Source organism: Galeopterus variegatus, unplaced genomic scaffold (genome assembly GCF_000696425.1).
Source record: "Galeopterus variegatus unplaced genomic scaffold, G_variegatus-3.0.2 Scaffold65, whole genome shotgun sequence".
Lineage (NCBI taxonomy): Eukaryota > Metazoa > Chordata > Mammalia > Dermoptera > Cynocephalidae > Galeopterus > Galeopterus variegatus.
In genome coordinates this window covers 1116654-1138149 of record NW_007726176.1, presented here as the reverse complement: position 1 = coordinate 1138149, position 21496 = coordinate 1116654, and the positions used below count along the sequence as shown (strand labels likewise).

Here is a 21496-nt window from a genome sequence, read left to right as displayed (position 1 = left end):
GCTTTAATGGAGGCTTAAAAAGATTAGTTGGGTGCTTTCAAACATCTGGGGCATTTCAGACATAGAGAATACAAATGAAGGTATTGAGATAAGAGCCAGTAGTACATTTGGGGAGATGCCAGTAGTTTTTTTTTTTTTTTTTTTCCTTTTTCCTTTTTTTGTCTTTTTTCGTGACCGGCAACGGATCGCAACCCTCAGTGTCACGCCCGTACTGGACCGGGACCAGCAACGGGATCGCAACCCTCGGTGTTGCGCCCGCACCTTGCTCAGCCAGTGAGTGGCCGGTCTGTACGTGGGATCCGAACCCTCGTTGGGAGCGCCGCCGCACTCCCAAGCGGCGCACTGTAGCAGTGCGCCACCGGGCCGGCCCAGGAGATGCCAGTAGTTAATTGTGGTTGGAGGGTGATGTCTAAGGAGGGGTGAGAGGTGTGCTGGAGAGTCAGGCAGGGTATCAGGTTATGAAGTGCCTTACATTTCATGACAAGAAATGTGTCTGTTGTAGGTAGGCAGTAGGAGTCACCAAAGAATATTAAGTCAGAAGTAACATGATCAGATGTGTTCTAGAAAAATAATTCTGACTATATGCAGAAGATTAATTGGAGGAATTAGAGGAGAAGCTGAAAGACTATTCGGAGACTAGTGGAATAGTGCAGGCAACAGATGATGTGGATAGTGAAAACTTAGAAAGCAGAATAGAGAGCTTATGGGAACAGGATGTGGATGTGAGTGTGACAAATATAAATAATATGTAAAAATAAGGAGTTCCTCAGGATATCTTAGGATTGTTTATTTTTAATTGATCTGGTTATACATTTTATTCAAAACAACAGCCCAAGAGATACCATTTTGCAGTTAAGATTAATTGCCAGATTTGTGATAGAGTATAAATTCTATGAGAATCAGAAAATGCTTGTGGAACAACTTTGTAAAATGTATTAGTTTTGAATTTGTGCATAGTGTGGTGTCTGTAATTCATTCCACAATGATTTAAAGTGTTAGCAGTATTTTGAACTCATTAAAGGAAAATCTTCAGAGTAGTTGAATATATTAGAATTATGGGATATTAAACTTAAATTCCCTTCTTAATCCACTTTCAAAGAGATGTGAGAGTTAGCAGTTTGCTGTTCTTTCCAGTTTTGGTGTTCTCTTATTTTCTGTACTTAGATTAATTATATGTACTTTTTTAAAATACCCAAAAATGATTTCATTGTATTTCAGCAACTCGTTCCTTTCCCTCAATATTATGAACACTGTTTTGTTTTTTTTTTGTCTTTTTGTCTTTTTCCGTGTCTGGCAACGGATCGCAACCCTCAGTGTTGCCCCCGTACCGGACCGGGGACCGGCAACGGGATTGCAACCCTCGGTGTTGCTCCCGCGCCTCGCTCAGCCAGTGAGCGGGAACCGGTCTGTATGTGGGATCCGAACCCTCGGCGGGAGCGCCGCCAGGCTTCCCAAGCGGCGCACTTATCCAGTGCGCCACCGGGCCGGCCCTGAAAACTGTTTTATGTCAGTAATAAAGATTTATTTTGTTTTTGGTGGCTGTATAATATTCTATTGTGTGGATGTACCACAATTTATGAAAGGCTGTACTTGATCCTTTCTTGATAGATAATTGAATTATTTGCTATTTTTAACTCTTTGGAAAAATATATTGACTGTATACTTCAACAAAACTAAACCCAACAAGATCAAATACTAGAAGTGTAATATTGGGTGAAAGTGTATGACCATTAAAAAATTTAATAGATAATTCCCAAAACATTATGCCAGTTTATATCCTGTACACTCATTCAACTGTATGTGAATGCCCACTTCTCTTCATGCATGCCAAATACTGATATTAATCAGTCTTTTTTGTGTGTGTGTTTTTCGTGACCGGTAAGGGAATCGCAACCCTTGGTGTGGTGTCGCCCGCACCGCGCTCAGCCAGTGAGCACACCGGCCATTCCTATATAGGATCCAAACGCGCGGCGGGAGCGTCGCTGTGCTCCCAGCGCCACACTCTCCCGAGTGCACCACAGGGCCGGCCCTTAATCAGTCTTTTAAGTATTAGTTTTATCGATTAAAAAGATCTTGTTTTAATTTATATTTTTAAAAATTATTAGTGAGATTGAGCCTCTCTGTATCTTTGTGAATTGCTTGTTCTTATTCTTTGCCCATCCATTTATTTGGCTAAAGTGAATAAAACTAGCCCAATACATTTTCCCATTTGCCCTTTGAGAGTAATGTTTGTGAATATAAATTCTCATTGTAGCACTGTATACAGAATAGGGTTAACATAAGAGAATGGTCAGAATCTGTTCTGACCCTAGACATGGTTGGAAGTCTTTTTTATGTTGTTTTGAGGGACTGGGGATAGAAAGGGAGAGAAACAATAAACTGTTGGCATTAGTTTGTTTTCTGTTGTGGTATGTGTTTTTCCTAATACCAAAAAAGACTTTTGGTAAATCATATTTTTACTGAATACACAACTCTACCTATATTCTTGTTATTTGCTGCTCTTATGTCATGATAATTTACCTTTGGAGTACTACTACATACCAGATTTCCCTTTGTCCTGCTTGGCTAAACTACTAGCCTTTTTTGAATCCTGACACATGAACTTCTCTGTAAGAGAGGGATTTAATCTTCTCACACAGCCTAGTGGAGGTTGTTCTGGGAAGTTTAATTGACTTGCTTACTCCTTGCAGGGTGTTCCTGAAAAGAAGGTACTTCCAATCACAGTTCCCAGGTCACCAGCTTTTGCATTGAAGAACAGAATCCGAATGCCCACCAAAGAAGATGAGGTGATTCCCTGGGAGTAAGGGGTTTCTTTTTCCTTCTGCATAGACAATATAAGCCTTATCATTTTAAAAAAATTAATGGAGTTCAAAGGCAACCACTCTTATCTGAAGTCTTTAGGAATGGGTATGAACATTTGATCATCTTTTTTCTCTCCTCTAATAATGTAAACCAAAATAGTTGGTAAGGGTATGAATCTTCTGGCTTTCAGTAACCACTGGTTACAATTTATGGAAGCAATGAGGGGGACTTAGGCATCGGAGGCTTGTATGTTTCTATGGCAATCAGCTTGTGTTTGTAACATGGATCAAAAGTTGCCAAGCCCTGCATTTTATTTTGCCTGAGTTACTGTCACTATTCAGTGAGCGACTTTTAAAAATTCATACTAAGCAGTTACATCCACATTGCCCTATCTCTCATAACCCAAGGATTGCAAAAGTGACTTTGTAGTGATGGCTCATGGAATTGTAATATATAAACTGTCATTGATCAGGCTAGTTTCTTGTTACATCTCCTATTTTATCTATAAATATCCAGAGTTAGGGTAATTTTATAGCAGATCTCAAGCATAAGCCTTTTTATAGGTTCATTTGACACTAAAATACACAGTAATCTTATGTTACCAACTTGAACCCAAACAGCTTACTTGGTCCTATTCTGGGTTTGGCAACCATTAACTACCAGTCACATGTTTTAGTGGAGTCTGGAGGCTGGGTCAAAGGAGAGGTTAAGGTATATGCTTGGTTAGTACCTTTCCTCTGGTCTTCATTTTATTCATACCATTTGATCTCATCTTGTTTTTATAACATTCCTGTGAAAAACTTTAGATCTTGTAAGAGTAGTTGCATTAGTCCTTTACCAGATGCTTTCACATTGGTCTCATCCCTGTGAGGTAGTAGATGACTTAGGTATTATCCCTCTTTGATAGAAAAGGAGGCTAAGACATCTAAGAGGCTGAGTTACTGGCCTTAATTAACGACTTGTCTCATAATGTCTTCTGACTCCACATTCTAAGGAGATGGGAGAGAATGAGGAGTCTTATTTCTAAACTGCAATTTTTCCCTTAGGAAGAGGATGAACCGGTGGTGATAAGAGCTCAACCTGTGCCACATTTTGGGGTGCCTTTTAAGCCCCAAATCCCAGAGGCAAGAACTGTGGAAATATGCCCTTTTTCCTTTGATTCTCGGGACAAAGAACGTCAGTTACAAAAAGAGAAGAAAATAAAAGAACTGCAGAAAGGGGAGGTAGGTGTTTTCATTTCTGCAAGTAGTATAATGCTAGTCTTTGATCCCTCAAAGGTAATCTTTTATGTAGCACTTTTCACAGTAAAATCACTAACTTGCTTTGATACCTCTAAGAACCCTATGAAATATAAATATGGCAAGTAATCTAAATCTTCTGGCACAAGGATATTAAGGGGTTTGCCCCAATCACGCTGCCAGTTATTGGCAATACTGGAAGGAATACCTAGATTTACTTTTGAGCCCATTACTCTTTTCTGCCAGATTGTGCTGCTTTGAAAACTGACTGGCCTTCTCTATTTTTCAGAATCTTCCAAATATTTTGGAGCAGCTATTGCTTTTTTGTTGTTGTTGTTTAAAAGATGGCTGGTAAGGGGATCTTAACCCTTGACTTGGTGTTGTCAGCACCACACTCTCCAAGTGAGCTAACCGGCCATCTCTATATCGCTATATAGGGATCCGAACCCATGGCCTTGGTGTTATCAGCACCACACTCTCCCAAGTGAGCCATGGGCCAGCCCTGGAGCAGCTATTGCTTTCTGGCTAGAGAGGACTTTATCTTAAATATCATGTTTTCTTTTCCATTAGGTCCCCAAGTTCAAGGCACTTCCCTTGCCTCATTTTGACACCATTAACCTGCCAGAGAAAAAGGTTAAGAATGTGACCCAGATTGAGCCTTTCTGCTTGGAGACTGACAAAAGAGGAGCTCTGAAGGCACAGACTTGGAAGTACCAGGTGAGGGATGTGGCGAGCAGCCAAAATGTGACTTGCTTGGTTGATTGATTAGGCAGGCAGACCCACTACACTGAAATCATTTGGTATAACATACTAGATTATTTCAGGGGCTCTCATGCTAAATCAGGGGTTAGCACATTTTTTCTGTAAAGGGCCAGATACTAAACATTTTAATTTTTTTAAGTTACATATGGTCTCTGTCACATAGTCTGCATATGTGCGTGTGTTTGTTTTCAGCCCTTTGAAAATGTAAAAGCCATTCTTAGCTCAAGGGCTGTACAAAAACATATTGCAAGCTGGATCTGGCCTATAGTCCAAAGTTTGATGACACCTACTCTAGGTGATCACCTGGGAAATGTGAGAACTAATAGACTTTTTTTTGAGTTAGGACTCTCTTTAAGATCTCATCTATTCCATCTATTAGTCTCATTTATTAAGCGTTCACTCCTTTCTATTGGTGCTTTCATAGGAAACAGTATGGGAGAATAAATTCTCAATATGGCATGCTATTTTTCTTAGCATGGGATACTATTTGCTCTTTATAGGTGACAGGTAATTAAAAGCAATTACAGGGCTGGCTGGTTGTGTACTTGGTTAAAGAGTGGTGTTATAACACCAGAGTCAAGTGTTCAAAACCCTCTACTGGCCAGCCACCAAAAAATAAAAATAAAAAACAATTATAGTTAGCCCTCCATGTCAACCAACTGTGGATCAAAAATATACAAAAAAAGGTTGCATCTGTATTGAACATGTGCAGACTTTTTTCTTGTCATTATTCCCTAAACAGTACAGTATAACAGCGATTTACATAGCATTTACATTGTGTTAGGTATTATAAGTAATCTAGAGATGATTTAAAGTATATGGGAGGATATGCATAGGTTATATGCAAATATTATGCCATTTTATATCAGAGACTTTAGCATACGTGGATTTTGTTATCTGTGAGAAGTCCTAGAACCAATCCCCCAGGGGTACCAAGGAACAACTATAATTGGTTATTGGCTGGTTTAATTGAGATCTAATTCTGCCAAGCTGGAAAAATATTCCCTTGAATCTGTAAGTTTCTCAGTATTTTTGTGTCATCACTTATCCCGGACTCTGTCCAAAAAGGAGCTCTGAGCTAATCTTCGTTGGTAGGTATCACCCCTCTTGAAAGATGTGATTGCTTACATGACTGAACAAAGGTTTCCCGTTGGCATTGTTCTCTAGGAAACCTTAGGATTATTAGTTTGAAAGTAGTCGTGCATCTCCCCTCCTTAAGGACCAAGATACATGTCTGTCTGGGCATTTTCCATAAAAAAAATTTTTTTTAAAGTTTTTTAGACATGCGCAAAAGTAGAATGAATAGTATAATGAACTTCCATGAACCCATTACCTGGTTATATATACATGGAAGGTCTTATTTCATCTATACTTCTATTTACATATCCCCACATTGGATACTTCTACTCTATACAAGGCTACTTTGAAATAAATCCTAAGTAGCATCTCTTTTCATCCAAAAATACTTGTATGTGTATATTTAAAATATTAAGGACTTAAAAAAACAAAACAAAACACAATAATATTATCACACTTAGAAAGATTAATAGTAATCCCTTAATAGTGACAAATAGTCAGAATTTAAATATACCCAACTTTTCTCATAATTTTTTTGAGTTGTTCAAATCAAGAACCAAATAAGGTCCACATTAGTACATCTGTTTGATAAATCTCTAAATCTCTTTCCATATATAGGTTCCTCTCTTTGAATTTTATTTGAGGAGTAAACTGAATTATTTGTCCTGTAGATTTTTCACAATCTGGATTTTGCTGATTACATTCCTGTGGTGATGTTTAACATGGTCCTCTATCTCCTATACATCCTATAAATGAGTAGTTAGGGACTTGATTAAATTCTGGTTAGATTTTTTTTTTTAGAGGGTGGGAACAAGAGTACTTTAAAGGGGTATTGTGAGTTCCTAATAAATCACATTTAGAGGCATTGTAATGTCGAGTTGTTTATTTTTGTGGTATTAAGATAGGCCTTAAAAGTATCTTAAAGGTACTTTTCTGGTTCTCAGTGGGTTCAGATATTGTCAGACTGATCTGTTCTTTATAAAGTTTGTGTGAAGGCTTTTAACTGGGGTTTATTTTAAATCATCTGCTGTCTTTATTGGTAAAGCTATTCAGAAACATTAGAACTTGAGTTATTGAGGTGATAGTCATGGAAAGTTGTATAGTTCCTTATCTGACAGACTTTCTTTCTAATAGCTGGAAGAAGAACTGAAACAGCAGAAGGAAGCAGCTTGCTTCAAGGCTCGCCCAAATACCATCATTTCCCAGGAGCCCTTTGTTCCCAAGAAAGAGAAAAAATCAGTTGCTGGTAGTATTATATGAATTCTTGGGGGTTGGGGCAGAATTGTTATACTTCCCATGGGGGTGCTGGGACTCAGTTATGTCAGTACAATGCTGTGTCATCTAGAGCATTTAATTTTAGAGGATGGTAGCTTTCCTTCCCCCAGACTCAGTCTTTTGCCTTTGTGGAACCCAGCAGCTATGTTGAGTTGCAGAATGTGTTGGGGCCAGATTCATATAACACAAGCTTTGGCATGAGCAGCTGGCATTTCAACAACAGTTGTAAGTTTTCCCACCCATACAGTAGCAAGTAAATGAGGGGGTAAGAGCCAGGATGTCTTTCTGGAGTTCACCCTGAAGCAAGCCTTAGATACAGAACATTTGATTCTTTAAGCATTGGCAGTGTATTTGAAAATTGGGATTCTTCTACATCTGTCTCAAAAATCACTGTAGTTTTTTTTTTTTTTTTTCCTTTTTTTTGGTCTTTTTTCGTGACCGGCAACGGGTCGCAACCCTCAGTGTCGCGCCTGTACCGGACCGGGACCGGCAACGGGATCGCAACCCTCGGTGTTGCGCCCGCACCTCACTCAGCCAGTGAGCGGCCGGTCTGTATGTGGGATCCGAACCCTCAGCGGGAACGCCGCTGCGCTCCCAAGCGGCGCACTGTAGCAGTGCGCCACCAGGCCGGCCCAACACTATGTAGTTTTGAGCAAACTACTTTACCTCTATGGTCTTGCTTTTCTCCCAGTTACACTAGATGATTTACAGGGGCCCTTCCAATTCTTAAAATTCTAAGACTTTTTGTATGTGGTTTACTCCACCTTTCTCCCATCAGGGCTTCCTTACAGCTCAGTCTTTCTGTTGTCTCTCATGTCTATGCTACTCGCCCTATCCATAAAGCTTAGGTTTATGTAAGTCCTGCTTGTGCACCAATGTTCTCTCTGTTTCTGTACTCAGAGGGCCTTTCTGGTTCTCTAGTCCAGGAACCTTTTCAGCTGGCCACTGAGAAGAGAGCCAAAGAGCGGCAGGAGCTGGAAAAGAGAATGGCTGAGGTAGAAGCCCAGAAAGTCCAGCAGCTGGAGGAGGCCAGGCAACAGGAGGAAGAGCAGAAGAAGGAGGAGCTGGCCAGGCTACGGAAAGAACTGGTAACTGGGTAGCATGAGCACTGACTAACCCAGAGTTGTCTCTGTTTTGTTTTATCTGTATCTAGCCTTTTTCCAGACAGGATCTAAGGTGGCCCACAAGGCTACATCAAATACAAGTAAAGGAGGAAATCACACAAACTGAGGGTGGTGGTAAAGTTGAGACATGAATGAGGCTAAAGATGTATACATTGTGATCTTGGTATGAGCTTTAATTTTGGCCCTTTTTGGGAACTCGCATGTCAGTTACAAAGATCACAATGCTCATGAGATATAAATAAGCCAGTTGTTAAAAAAAGACATTTATCCTTGATACTGAATTTAGACAGAATTTCTTCCAGGGGTCTTTATAAGGAGGATGTCATGTGGTATAACCATGCACAGTAATGTATTTCCTAGGACTCTTTTTCATTTGTTTGTTTATTTTATTTATTTAACTTATTTCCTTCTGGGCTTAAGAAAAACCAGTCTCTTTTACAGTTAGACAAGAATATATAGGGTAGGACATGGGAATTGTGTGTCAACTGTATTTTTGTTTTCCTCTTAATACTTGGCTCAAACTCCTTGGAGTTATAGTGCATATTGGTCCAGGTGATCCTCCATGCTAACACGAGCATAATGATTTAGATATTAGTTATCCAAAAAGAAATCTTAATTCACATTAAGGACCCCTTTGTTGGGAAGGCAGCAAGTTGTGTTAACTGGTAACATTCTAAAGCACAATTCAGTCAATGCTGGTTAGCTGTCTACTAATCTGGTTTGATTCAGGATTGATTTTAGACTACCCAAAAAGATGGATGGAACCATGCCATCTCCAGCAACCTTACCTGGTTATTGTTTTGTTGTTGTTCATGCTTTGGGTAAATACTGAGTCAATTAGCTTAAGATCGTACTTTGGCAAATTCTTAACTTATAACTCTTCTCTGATGCAACTGAGTACAGTCCCATTACACCCTAGTAATTCACACTGGAGATAGGTTTGACATTCTTTAGTGAAAGCTGAAGGACTTGGCCAAGACCTGATAGAAACCTATTTGAGCTCCAAAGCTCATGCACTTTTCCACTATACTGTGTTGCCTTTTTTTCCCCTTTTCTTTAAATTAGCAACTGGTATCTGTAAAACTATACAACCATTTTCTCAAAAAGAAAAATTAAAAACAACTAAAAGCATAGTTCCCTAACATCCCTCTCGGTGGTAACTTTATTTTCCTTACTCTGCAGGTGCACAAGGCAAATCCAATACGCAAGTACCAGGGTGTGGAGGTAAAGTCAAGTGACCAGCCTTTGACTGTGCCTGTATCTCCCAAATTCTCCACTCGATTCCACTGCTAAATTTGGCTGTGAGCTGCAGACACAGCAGACACCGGAGCTGCTATTTACATCAAACCTAGAGCCTTCTTCATTTGTTACCGGGTGTGGAGAGAACCGATTTCTCCAGACTTTTAACTACTCATGCCTGACAGAGCATACCTGACAGCTGTGGACTCCAATTTTGTTGAGAATTGTTTTCTTACATTATTTAGGCTAATAATGAGACTCAACTATGCATGTCTCAATCAGATTTTATGTAGTTATGTCCTTTAAACCATCAGTTGTACTTTAATATGGGTCTTAACTCTGACTAGGATTTAAAGTCTCTGTGTCAGCACAGTGTAGTCTCTATTATTAACCCTTACCCCCTCCCTTTCTTTTTCTATTTTAATCAGAAAATAAAGATAGCTAAATCCCGATATAGGGTTTAAGTCATGGTTTAAGTGAGGAATAATTGATATATTGGATTCTTTCCTCACCTCTGCACAGAGTGAATTTTTAGTTAAGGAGCCCTTTGCTTTGAGTGTAGAAAACCTCATTAACTGCACCAGTGAGGAAAAAGACTGCACGGACTCATGGGGAACCTTACCACAGCCATTTGGCAAGCTTTGGGCAGAGCTGCTCATAATGGGATAGTGCAGCGTGTATTAAGACCCAGCCTGGAATAAATACGTTTTGTCTTCCCCTCCCTGATTTTGTTATTTCATGTTTTTAAATCTGTCAGACCCCTTTGGAGTTCCCATCTTCTTGGGGAAATGGGTAGTTTGAGAGGTGGGTCCAGGAACTTTTAAAAGCACAAGCTCTGTCCTTAAAGTGCTTTGTAATTTTTTTCTATTTTATGTCAGAATATACTTCCATATTTTGTTAACTCCCTCCCAGTAGCTACCCAGTCGTGTACATACACCTTTGCACAGACTGTGCCTTTTTCCCATCTAGCAAATTCTTCTTTATAAGACTCAGCTCAAGTAAAATCTTTTTTAGAAATTTCTCCTTGACCATCTGACCTCCTCAGGTGAGGATGGTCACTTCTTCTTCATACCTCCCAAATGTGTCTTGTATATATCTCTAGTAGAGAAATTATATCTGAGTTACTTGTACTTGTTCACAAACTCATAAAGATACAGATATGTAAGTTCCTTGAAAACAAGAATTATCATCATCTCTGTGTTCCTCATGGCTGGCACAGAACTGGCTTAAGTCCATGTAAAATAATACATTTTCTTTTAGATTACACATTATTTTTGAATATCTACTCTGTCAGTCATCTACTCTGGTGCCAAGAGATACAAACTCATCCATGTTTTGCCAGGCCAGTCCTAGGCATCATATATGACATCAAACATTTTATATTCATTTTCTTATTGATACAGGGAGCATTTCTGTATCTTCTATTATGTAGAAGCCATTTTAGATTTAGCAGTAGTAGACAAAGCAAGATAGTATTTCTCACAGTATGATTTACAGATCTCTGGGCCTCCTAAAGGCTCAAACTGATGCAAAATGCAGTTCCTTTATTCATTTCTCCCTGTGCCTGCTGGCCACCAAAAATATATACATATATATTCATTTCCTAGAGGTATGTGGTATATAGTTTTATAACCACTTATTAACAAATATTTATTTGGTGCTAACTGTATATATGCTAGTACTTTTCTAGTTGCTGGTAATACAACAATGAGCAAAAAAAGAACACCTCGCCTTCATGGAACTACATTTTAATGGGAGAGATAGACAATAGCAAATAACTGTACACTTCTGTGAGGTGACAAATATTACTCTGACTGCTGTGTGGATAAATAGACTGTATTGGGAGCCGGGGGGACATGTGAGATTGTAACTGGGAAGGTGAGGATGTTCTTGACTGTTGTTCAGGTGAGAGCTGATAGTGACTTGGGCTAGGGTAGTAGTAGCAGTGGAGGTAGTGAGGAATGGTTGGATTCTGAGTGTATTTTGAAGTTGTAACTGATAAGACTTGCTAACATTAGATATAGAGAGTGAGAGAGGAATTATGGAGGGGGCATCCAGGTATCAGTCCAAACAGAGACAGGGTCCTCCATTCCTTGCACTGTGAGAAATCCAGTGCTTTAGCCCTTTTATTTCTTATGGGTTTCTAGAAATTCTGCTTCAGCCCTTATATTTCTTACGGATTCTTGGGCACTTTCATTTTTTTTCTGGTCATATCTTCCTTTGGGTTTTCTACTTCTATTCATCTTTTGATCCCTTCTCTATGTCCTATGTAGTTTATCGCTCTACGAGGATACTTTAAGAAGTTCGTGAAAAAATAGAATTAAAAGATAATATGTCTTTCCATGAACTTTTTGAAAAGTACTCTTATTTATATTAGCAGTTCTCCTCTAATAGTTCACTCTCATTCATATACGGTATTTCCATCTGGTATCATTTTTTCATATATTTTGTCTATTTTTGGGTTTTGGTTGTTTCAGGTAGGAGAATAAATCTGCTCTTAAATTGAGAGTTTTGGAAAGAGTGTTATTGAGAATTATGGATGTATAGGATCCTTCTATCCTGTTTGCTCCATTCTGGATTATCCCCTGCTCATACCTATGTTAGAGTGGTAATGTGTGACAGTCTTTTAGAGATAGCAGATAGGAGTTACATTACCTCAGAGCAAATAGAATAAAATTGAGATGCAAACATCTAGTGCCTCATCCTTCCCCAAATTACTCAATTTCCCAGTGGCTGTCTGTTTCTCCATAGCACAGTCTCTTGTGTAGTATTGAGTTGTCTCTTTCTGGACCACCTCATATCACCTTCATTTTTCAAGTACACCCTCCCATTTTCCCCAGACACTCAAATTCTTCACTTACATTTTACAGAGAAATTCAGGTACTTTATCCTTCAAGCCATGTCCTAGAAAGAGCTTCATCCTTCCACTCAGAGGTCACTCAGGTATTTTCCTAAGCAAAGAACGTATCCTGAGATAAGAATTTACTGAATTCTACTAAGAAATCTGACTGCCACACTTTGCTTGGCAGTTTTGCAAGCTACCACATGCATACTTGCAGATTGTCAGAATTCCCACAATTTCTGGGAAAGACATTTTGTTTTCAGTTTAGTTTTGACTTTGTCATGGTTTACCATTGCTAATATTCTTGTACTAATTAATATTCTGATTATTCTAAGATTATTCTAGATTATTATTCTAAGATTACTGTTCACTCTTACTTTGATTGATAATTTTGTCCTTGTGTAATTGCTTGGTTACCATTTTGATGCTGTTTTATTTCTTATTGGTTCTTTTCTGTAGAGTTTTGTCCCTGGAAAGAAGAGCCACAATGATAGACTGTAGATGCAGTTGTTCCATTGTTTAGCAGAGATTAGATCTGGACACAAGTAATAATGCAAGATGGGATATGATTCAGAAATGTGAGACAGTACTGTTGGAAATTTAGGGATTCTTGTTGGAAGTGAGGTTGCAGTTTGTAAAGATGTTTTTTTCCTTTTTTTTAAAGTAAAAATTGCAAAAGTAGTACTGTCTTTTGGAAACAAAACGGTACAAACTGTATAAAGTAAACCGTGAAAGTCTCCTTCCTTCTCACTCTCACTCCCCAGGGGCAACCCATGGTTCACAACTGTGTATTCTTCCAGAATGTTTTCTATGAGCATACACATTTATAGAGCATTTCTTCTTTTTCTTTTTCTATTTTGGCAGCTGGCTGGTATGAGGATCCAAACCCTTGACCTTGGTGCATCTTTTTTTTTTTTTTAATGACAAGATGATAGCATTCTGCATTTGTTTTTAATTTGTTCTTTGAAAGGTTATACATTCACATGGTTTAAAATTCAAAAGATAGAAAGATCAAGTCTTCCTTCTACCTTTTTCTCCCAGCTGCTCAGTTCCCCTCCCTAGAGAGATAGTCTGTGCTGCCAGTTTCTCATGTTCCCTTGCAAAGATGGTTTCTGCATATACATATTCCTATCTCCCCACCTCCTTTTGTTTTTTACACAAATAGTATTATACTCTACACTCGGTACCTTTTTTCATATGTATTGTGCATTCGAATGATATAGTTCAGGTGCTACCTCGGGCATATAATGACTTCCTATCTGAAGTACGAAGCCTCTTAACGAGAATCTAGTGACATGAAGACAGACCTCTGCATGATGTCCTGAACTAGTGATCGGAGGTCTCAAGGACTCGAGGGCAGGTCAGCAACACCTGGCCTTTAGCACCTTCTGGCTTAGTTGAGCTTTGGAGGCTTGCTTATTGGCTTGAGTATCTGTTTGAACCTGTGTATTCCATTAGATAAATCTTGATATTACTTCCTGTTCAGTTCCCCTAAAGAAGGCCATCTCACTGAATCCTGTCTGCTGGGGAAGTTCCTCACTGCTGAGAGTATCAGTTAAAAAAGCTGTTAGCCACGTGGCTGGGCTCCTATTTCTGCATAGGCAGGCTGAGTTACAGCTTGGTGATGTGGATCCAGGTAGGAATTGGTCAACATTCTGAATCCTGAGTTGCCATCTGACTTGCAGCCTGCTGGGATGCTCAGTTTAGACAACATATAAAGTTTCCTGGATACTAGACAAACCCAGGCCTATGGAAAGAGCAGGAAGGTTAAAGTGTGTAGTACTTTGAGCAGTGACGAAGGCGTAACCAGGGAGCTGACATGTTTGCTCCAATGCCAAGAATTCCAGGACAATTTGTTATCCAGTTAAAGCCAGTATAGTTGCTACAAAAAAGAAGCCTGGGGATGAAAACATACTTTTTCCTTGTTTCTTTTGTCTTCTTGCATACCTGCTCTATTTTCTAGTGCTGTAGTCAAGGTTGCTGTTATTGGAAATGTCTGATGGTTTTTGCTATTCTCTTGTAAGAGAATAAGAGGCTGGACTCAGGCAAAACCATGAATGTTATGTGCTGAAAGTATCATCTTCCTGAAAGGACTTCACAAATGCTGACATTTCGCTCAGAGAAACCATAGTTGGAGGGTCAAGGGTAAAAGACTTATGGAAATACTAGGTTTTGTCAGGAAAGAATGATTTCACCAGACTAAACCTGGCCTGGAAGGCATCAATTGCCCTTCTCCCTTTTTTTAAAAAAAAGTTTTATTGGACAGAGAGGAAATAAAAACCTGGCCTATCTGATCTGCAGAGGCCCATGTAGATATGGGAGTGGTATCCCAGAACACTACAGGCAAGTATGTGACCGTGCCAAGAATTGTAGCCAAGTGCCATTGCCTAGCTTGTTTTGGCACTCTTGTTATTCACAGATCTTTCAAGAGCAAGGGTGGGAGAAGTAGTTTTCAGTGGGTCTACACTAAATATTGGTCATAACTTGTAATGTGAAAAGCAGTTTGGGGCAGCATTGTTTTTGGCCTTGCTTGGTGGAAAGGAGAGATGAGAAGTCTCTAGCCACACATTGACGTACCCCCATCACAGGCACTCACACATACACTTTGTCACACAGATCTATTTTTTTTCTCATGTGAAACTTTAGTCTGTTTTTATACATCGTAGGGTTTTTCTGTGTGTGTGTGTGTGTGTGTGTGTGTATATATATATATATATACATGTATATATATATATATGTTTTTTGGGGGGGTATTGTTTTTTCATTTAGTATAGTAGTAACTCAAATATTTTTCCTATATTATTGCATACTTTGTAAATACCAATTTTAACATACTATTCCATTGTTCTGAGTTTGCTTCTCCCCACTGAAAACACTTGTTTTACAAAGGATTTTTCTGGATTCTAATTCTATTTATAGTACAGAATTATCTAAATTTGCTTCCCCCTAATGTATCATGTCTGTTTCTAAACTTTAAATAGCTGTTTTCAATCCACTTAGCAGTCGATCTTTATAATTAAAATACAAGCTCAAAAGGAAACACAAGCCCCTCCTGAAAGCATAGTTAATGACATTATTCTGGAATACACATTTACAAAATAGAAAGCTCCTTTTGGCTGACTATAATGTCAACATTACTAGCACCCATGCCCAGTGGAAGATTTTATTACTACATAGTAAAGCCTTTCTGGAGATAATTCTAGTTGTGTTATTTTAAAGTCTTGGAATACTATATTTTCAAATAGATTTACACAGTAGATTTATTGTCTCTAAACCTTCAGATAAGATTTGAAAGGAGAAAGCCCTTTGTCTTTCTTAACTCTGGCTGGGGCTGTGAATGTGTCTTTTGGGAAGAATGGGGGCCAGGATTGTAATCTCACTTTTGTTGGTGACACACTGTGTGACATTTAACAAGTCATTCCCCTTTTCTGTCTGCCAAACAAGATTGAGCCAGAACAATTAATAAGGCTCCTTTTAGCTTAAATATTTTCAGATTTTTTTCTAGGCAATTTGTTTAAACCACATTAGCCCTACCTTCGTATTTATATTTCTTCTATAGCCAGCTGCTCACTCACTGCAAGAGTGAAGCCACCGCTCACTCACTCTAGCAGGCTCTCCTGCCCCTGTATTTCCATGTGGACTTCAATGAATATGTTGGAGACCAGTGTGCTACCTTGTTGAGAACTTTCCAAGGGTTGTTCTGGAAGTGGAAATGTAGCCCAGATCACTCCAGGGGACTAATCCCTGAATAATGTTGTCCTCTGACATGCACACATATTTTCTGATGTGTCTCTTGACCTTGGAACTGGTTAAAGACTGCACAGAATGTTCAGTGAATTCTTAAACACTACCATGAAGAAGTCCCTCCTATTCAAGATGTGATTTTTTTTCCAAGATGTGAGATTATCTTGGAAGTGATCCTTCTACTGTTGGAGGTGGTTTAAGAATGTCACAGTAAAACTGACAGCTTGCTTTGCTCCTCTTCTGTTTCTGTCCACTGAAATTTACTTTTTATAGTGTTTGTGGTCAAGGAGACTTAGATTGTTTTTGGATAATTGGCACAGGGTTAGAAAGAACACAGAATTATTTAATGGAATAAATCCTAAATTGGGAATTGGGAGAGCTGCTTTGGCTTTGTGACTTTGAGCATGTCATTTGAATTCTCCGAGCTTCAATCTCAGAAATTATAATGATGTTTCTAGAAAGGACACTTCCTCCAGCTCAATGGAGGAGAATTTTCCCCCAGATTAAAAATGACCTGAAGGCAGTTGGCAGCAATGATGACTGTCACATTAGGTAATTATTCACCCCTGTTGGCCAGTGTGACTCGGTGTGACCATGCTCAAGTCACATATTCAGTATTAATTGTCAGTGGGTATGTGTCACCAGGGTTGCCAGAAGCCCCTGCTGTTTACCCACAGCTAACAACCTGACAGGACAAGGCCAGAAGCGGCTAAGTCAACAGTCAGCTGAAAGCAGCAGGGAGACTTGTCTGCAGGGGAGGAAGCTCATGGGAGTTTGTGTAAGCAAGAGAGGAGAGGGATGGATTTGATTTGAGCTTGTAGAAATCTCATTCCCAGTGGCTGGGGGTTGATGTCTACACTGTAGGCTCTGTAAGCTTAGGGTGGCTTCTTTTTTTTGGCTTTCTTATTATTTGCACATTAGCCTTTTTCTCTCACTAGTTTGTTATGGTAGCGATAAGAAACTAATGCAGGAAGCAGCACATAGTAAGTGGTTGGGTAGGAGTTTGGAAGGGCTGCCAGTACTCCCCTCTTCACTAAATGGCTTAACCTTTTGTGCATTTCTCTCTCCTTGAAACATTAGCTGTCCTGACAATTGGGTCTGAGTGTTTCTGTGTTTTCCTCACACATATACCAAAACACTGCTGTTGTCTACTATCCAGAGGCCTCATGAAAATGAGTAGGAACTGGAAGCTTGGCATCTTGGGGTGTGAGACTTCTTTAGGACAGTGGCTCTGAGTTTGGTCTGCAGATCAGTAGCATTAGCATCACGTGGGACTAGAAATGCAAATTCTTCTCTCCCACTCTGGATCTACTGAGTCAGAGACTGGATGTGGGGCCCAGCAACACGTGTTTTTTTTTTGTTTGTTTGTTTTTAAAAAGATGACCGGTAAGAGGATCTTAACCCTTGTCTTGGTGTTGTCAGCACCACGCTCAGCCAGTGAGCTAACCGGCCATCCCTATATGGGATCCGAACCTGTGGCCTTGGTGTTATCAGCACTGCACTCTCCCGAGTGAGCCACGAGCTGGCCCCCAGCAACACCTGTTTTAACAAGCCCTCTAGGGGGCAACGTACACCCAAGTTGGGGATTACCGTGCCAGGAGAGGGACTTGCAAATCCTGATAGACAATAATTCTTTCTCAGATGTCCATGGGCCAGGGAACCTGCAGCCTTTCTTTCCTGTGACCCTTATTGCCCAGGCCAGTCAATGGGCATGCTGCCATTATGGATCTGGCCATCACATCTGAGGCATGAGTGGTGACAATCAGCTTTGTACCCCATGAATATTCATAACCAATAATATATGTGTGTATATATATAGCATTAAAATGAAGCTTAAAAAATAAAAGCCTATCTGTGGGTGAGAACTTTTCCTCCCTTCCACAGCTCCCTGAAGAGTTACCTTTGTGCAGTCTGTTTGTATTACATAGGAGAGCTGAGTTTGTTGAGTAGGTATGTATCTCCTTAGCCAAGCCTCTATTCCCAGAATGAAGATGGAGGGAAGAATGCTTTTCCATATGTCCTTCTAACAAGTCATGACAGATGAGGAAACTGAGGCTCAAAGTTTAAGTTACTTACCCAAAGTCATGCTTCTAGTAAGTGACAGAGTCAGAATTTGGACCCAGGTCTGTGCCCTCATGTGCCCTTTCTATCATACCAGGTTGCATCACTTGAGTAGAGCCAGCTCTAGGGGATGGGCATTCTCGGGAACTCCAGGAGGATAGGGACTGGCTCTTTTTGGATTTGAGCTGGAGCCCTCGCAGAACTCTTGACCTTGCAGTGGGAACCTCCAGCTAACCTCCAGAAGCTGGGAGACAGGTCCTCTCTCCTCACTTTCACCTGCCATAGGCACAGCAGGCATCTTGGAACATGCCGGATGCCTAGTTTCCTGTGAGAGATGTGGTAGCTGCCGTCAAGTAAGTCACAAGCCTCAGCAGGCTGGAATGATAGCCAGGGTGGTCAAGGTGCCAAGCGGACTGCAGCCTGGAGGTGCTTCTCCCCAGCCCACTCCTTGTCGTTTATTTGGATGCCCCTCACCACCCAAGGCAGGGCTCTTCTCCTAGAAGCCACTCAGAGCTTACCATGTACCCCCTCATTCTTACGGTAACACAGTTTAGCAAGCGGACCTGGAGTTTTATAAATAGCACAATGGCAGGCTGGGAAGCTGTCCTGTGCAACAGGACAGAACATGCATTCTCCACTTCTTGAGCCATTTCCTGGGATCGTGTGACAGGAGTGACTTCTAGGCAGATAAAATCAAATTATTCTTAACTCCTGGGTCTGTGCTCCACACTTCTGTCTTGCATCTACTCTGATGTGTCTGTGTTTGTCCCCCGCCCCCACTTCCTCTGCCTTCATGCAGTGGTGCTTCCAAGTCTGCTCCTGGGACGTTTCCTGTTCTTGGAACAGCTGCGCCAGCCTGGGGTACCCTCCTGCTACTTGATCCTATAGGGAGGTGTCCAGTGGCTGTGGGCAATTTTCAGATGACCTTGTTTCTCTGACGTCATTAGATAGCTATTTTTGGCTTTGCTGTTTATGCTGCAGAAGTTGGGCTGGGATGGGGGAGTAGGAAGAGTGAAGGAGGGGCCAGTCTTGGTTTCCCATTGTCCCAGGGCCTTACCAAAGTAAGAACATTTATTCTTTGACATTTACACAGCATCTACTGAATGTTAGGTTCTGGGGAAACCAAGTTGACGCATAGTCTAATTATTCATCATTCACTCATAAATTCATTTTTTAGTGCACATTACTTTGTGATATGGAGTGATAATTAAGCCTGAGAGCTCTGGAGCCAGACAGTTTGGGTTTAATTTCTGGCCCCTCCATTTACTACCTCTGAAACCTTGGACGAGTTACTACTCTGTGCCTCAGTTTCCTCTTGGAAATGGGAATGATTATAGTATCCACCACATAAGGTTGCTGTGAAGATTCAAGGAGTTAATATCTGTGTCTGGAATATGGTAAATACACATAAATATTAGTGGCTATTACTATTAACCACAACAGCACCTCTTATTGTACCAGGTACTTGGGATACAAAGTTGAATGGACACGGTCCCTGTGCATTCTGAACTGGCATCTCAGTCTCAGATACTGGGATGGTACACAGTCAACATAAGTCAGAAGAACACTGCCATGTGCATCAATTTATCCTAACTTGTGGGGGACATTCAAGGGAAACAGAAGATGACATTTCTGTCCTGGGAGAGCTTTAGGGCAGGTACTCTCAACCCTGACCACACATCGGAATCTTCTGGAGAGATCTTAAACATACCAATATTCTGTGCCCCACCTCCAAAGATTCTGATTTAATTGGTCTGAGCTCAGGAGGGGTTCAGGCTTCAGGTATTGTGAAAGCTCTCCAGATGTTTCCAATGTGCATCAGGGTTGAGAAGTGTGACCCCAGTCTATAGGGATATGTGTCCTCGAAGCTCTCCACTGATGGCACCAATGCAACTCTTTCAGAAGAATGCCTCAAAGCTGGTCCTCTTTCAGGGCTCAGGATGGTTTCCAGTGAGTTGGCCCTCTGACTCAGTGTGTCTCGAACTTGTGTGTGCAATGCTGGTCATAGAGACAGATTCCTGGGGCGCTGTTCCAGGGAGGCTTCATTTTAAACAAACTCTCTGGGGCTCAGGCACTGAGAAAACCCACAGTAGCTGAATTGCGAGTTTTCTGAGGCCCTAAGCCACGTCTGTGGCTAAGAAGTCATCCCTGATCATCGGTCCCCAAAAGTGCTTCTGAAATTCCACAGTTTTATATCTCATTATCGCTCTTACCATTTTCTGCCTTGAATTGAAGAAATTTGTGTCTATATTGATATGTTTTGAATTATTTATTAATCTGCTGAATTACAAAGGGCCATTTTTTAAAAAATTGGAAAATCCAGGCAAAGAATAAAAATCAGCTCTATTCCCATTGCTGTTAATGTCCATTTATATCCTTCAGGTATTTTCTCTATAAATATTTTGTAATGAGGGATTCCACTCCATGGATAATTTTTACAAACTTTTTCACCTAAAATGCAATATTAGGTACTTCAAAAAGTTCATAGAAAAATAGAATTAAAAGGTAATATGAATCTTTCCATGAATTTTTTGAAGTAGCCTTGTATATGGTGATTCTGTAGCTCTCCTCCAACTTCATCTCTAGGACCCCAAAGTGAGTAGTTTAGTCCTTGCCACAGAGCACAGTACTCAGTAAATAATCTTAACAATAAAATTCTATAGTTCTGGGACAGAACAGTGTGTCAATGGGGCTTCCAGAGAAATCAGTGTCCGGTTTGCCACACAGGATGCCCATAGATCTCTGCTTCCCGGCCTTGGTGGGAAGGACAGGGTTGCTATAAGGACAGCAGCCTTACTTATGGCTTTTCCAGAGGCCTGAGAGGTACTGCCAAGGTCCTGGGCTCAAGGGCCCAAGGTGGGAGAGAGCAAGAGCAAACAACTTGCTAATGACAGCCCTGAGTGGCTCTCAAATCAGGACCAGAGGAAAAGTTGTGAGGGGAGTTGGCTGCTCTCTTTGGAGTCAGAAAGGTTGTTGCTCAACTCCTTGGATTTTCCATCACAGCCGAGCAGGGAGAGGGTCAGGCAGGGAATGTCTCCTCTGAGCAGTTCCTTTTAAAGCCTCCTGTTGGGCCGATTTCCTCTCAGGAGCCAAGGAAGCAGTGCCTAGTTGGAGTTAACCACTTCACTCCCAACCACTTCATCCCCCCCCCAGAGATGGATGAGCCTGGGAGCTCAGGCTCCTGGAAGGCAGAGCTAACCAGGGCAAGAGGCCTAAGAAGCTGTGAACTCTGGCTGGAGAAACCTTCCCTTTGGCCTTGTTAGATACAACAGGCATAATTGCATTCTGCTGACCTTAACTCCCCTGGCAGGTTTAATTGGTCCTGGCATTGC

At 40.7% G+C, this 21496-nt stretch overlaps 1 protein-coding gene across 1 annotated transcript in view; it reads left to right on the top strand.

Annotated features, from left to right (window-relative positions):
- TPX2 (TPX2, microtubule-associated) overlaps positions 1 to 10243 on the top strand; it is a 58122-nt gene extending 47879 nt beyond the window's left edge. Inside the window, exons 14-19 of the mRNA XM_008577242.1 lie at positions 2691 to 2786; positions 3849 to 4025; positions 4611 to 4757; positions 7014 to 7125; positions 8055 to 8242; positions 9461 to 10243. Of these exons, the coding sequence (XP_008575464.1) occupies positions 2691 to 2786; positions 3849 to 4025; positions 4611 to 4757; positions 7014 to 7125; positions 8055 to 8242; positions 9461 to 9571 (831 nt within the window). The 3' untranslated portion in view covers positions 9572 to 10243. The remainder of the gene's footprint in view (positions 1 to 2690; positions 2787 to 3848; positions 4026 to 4610; positions 4758 to 7013; positions 7126 to 8054; positions 8243 to 9460) is intronic.
- Positions 10244 to 21496: the final 11253 nt, after the last annotated feature.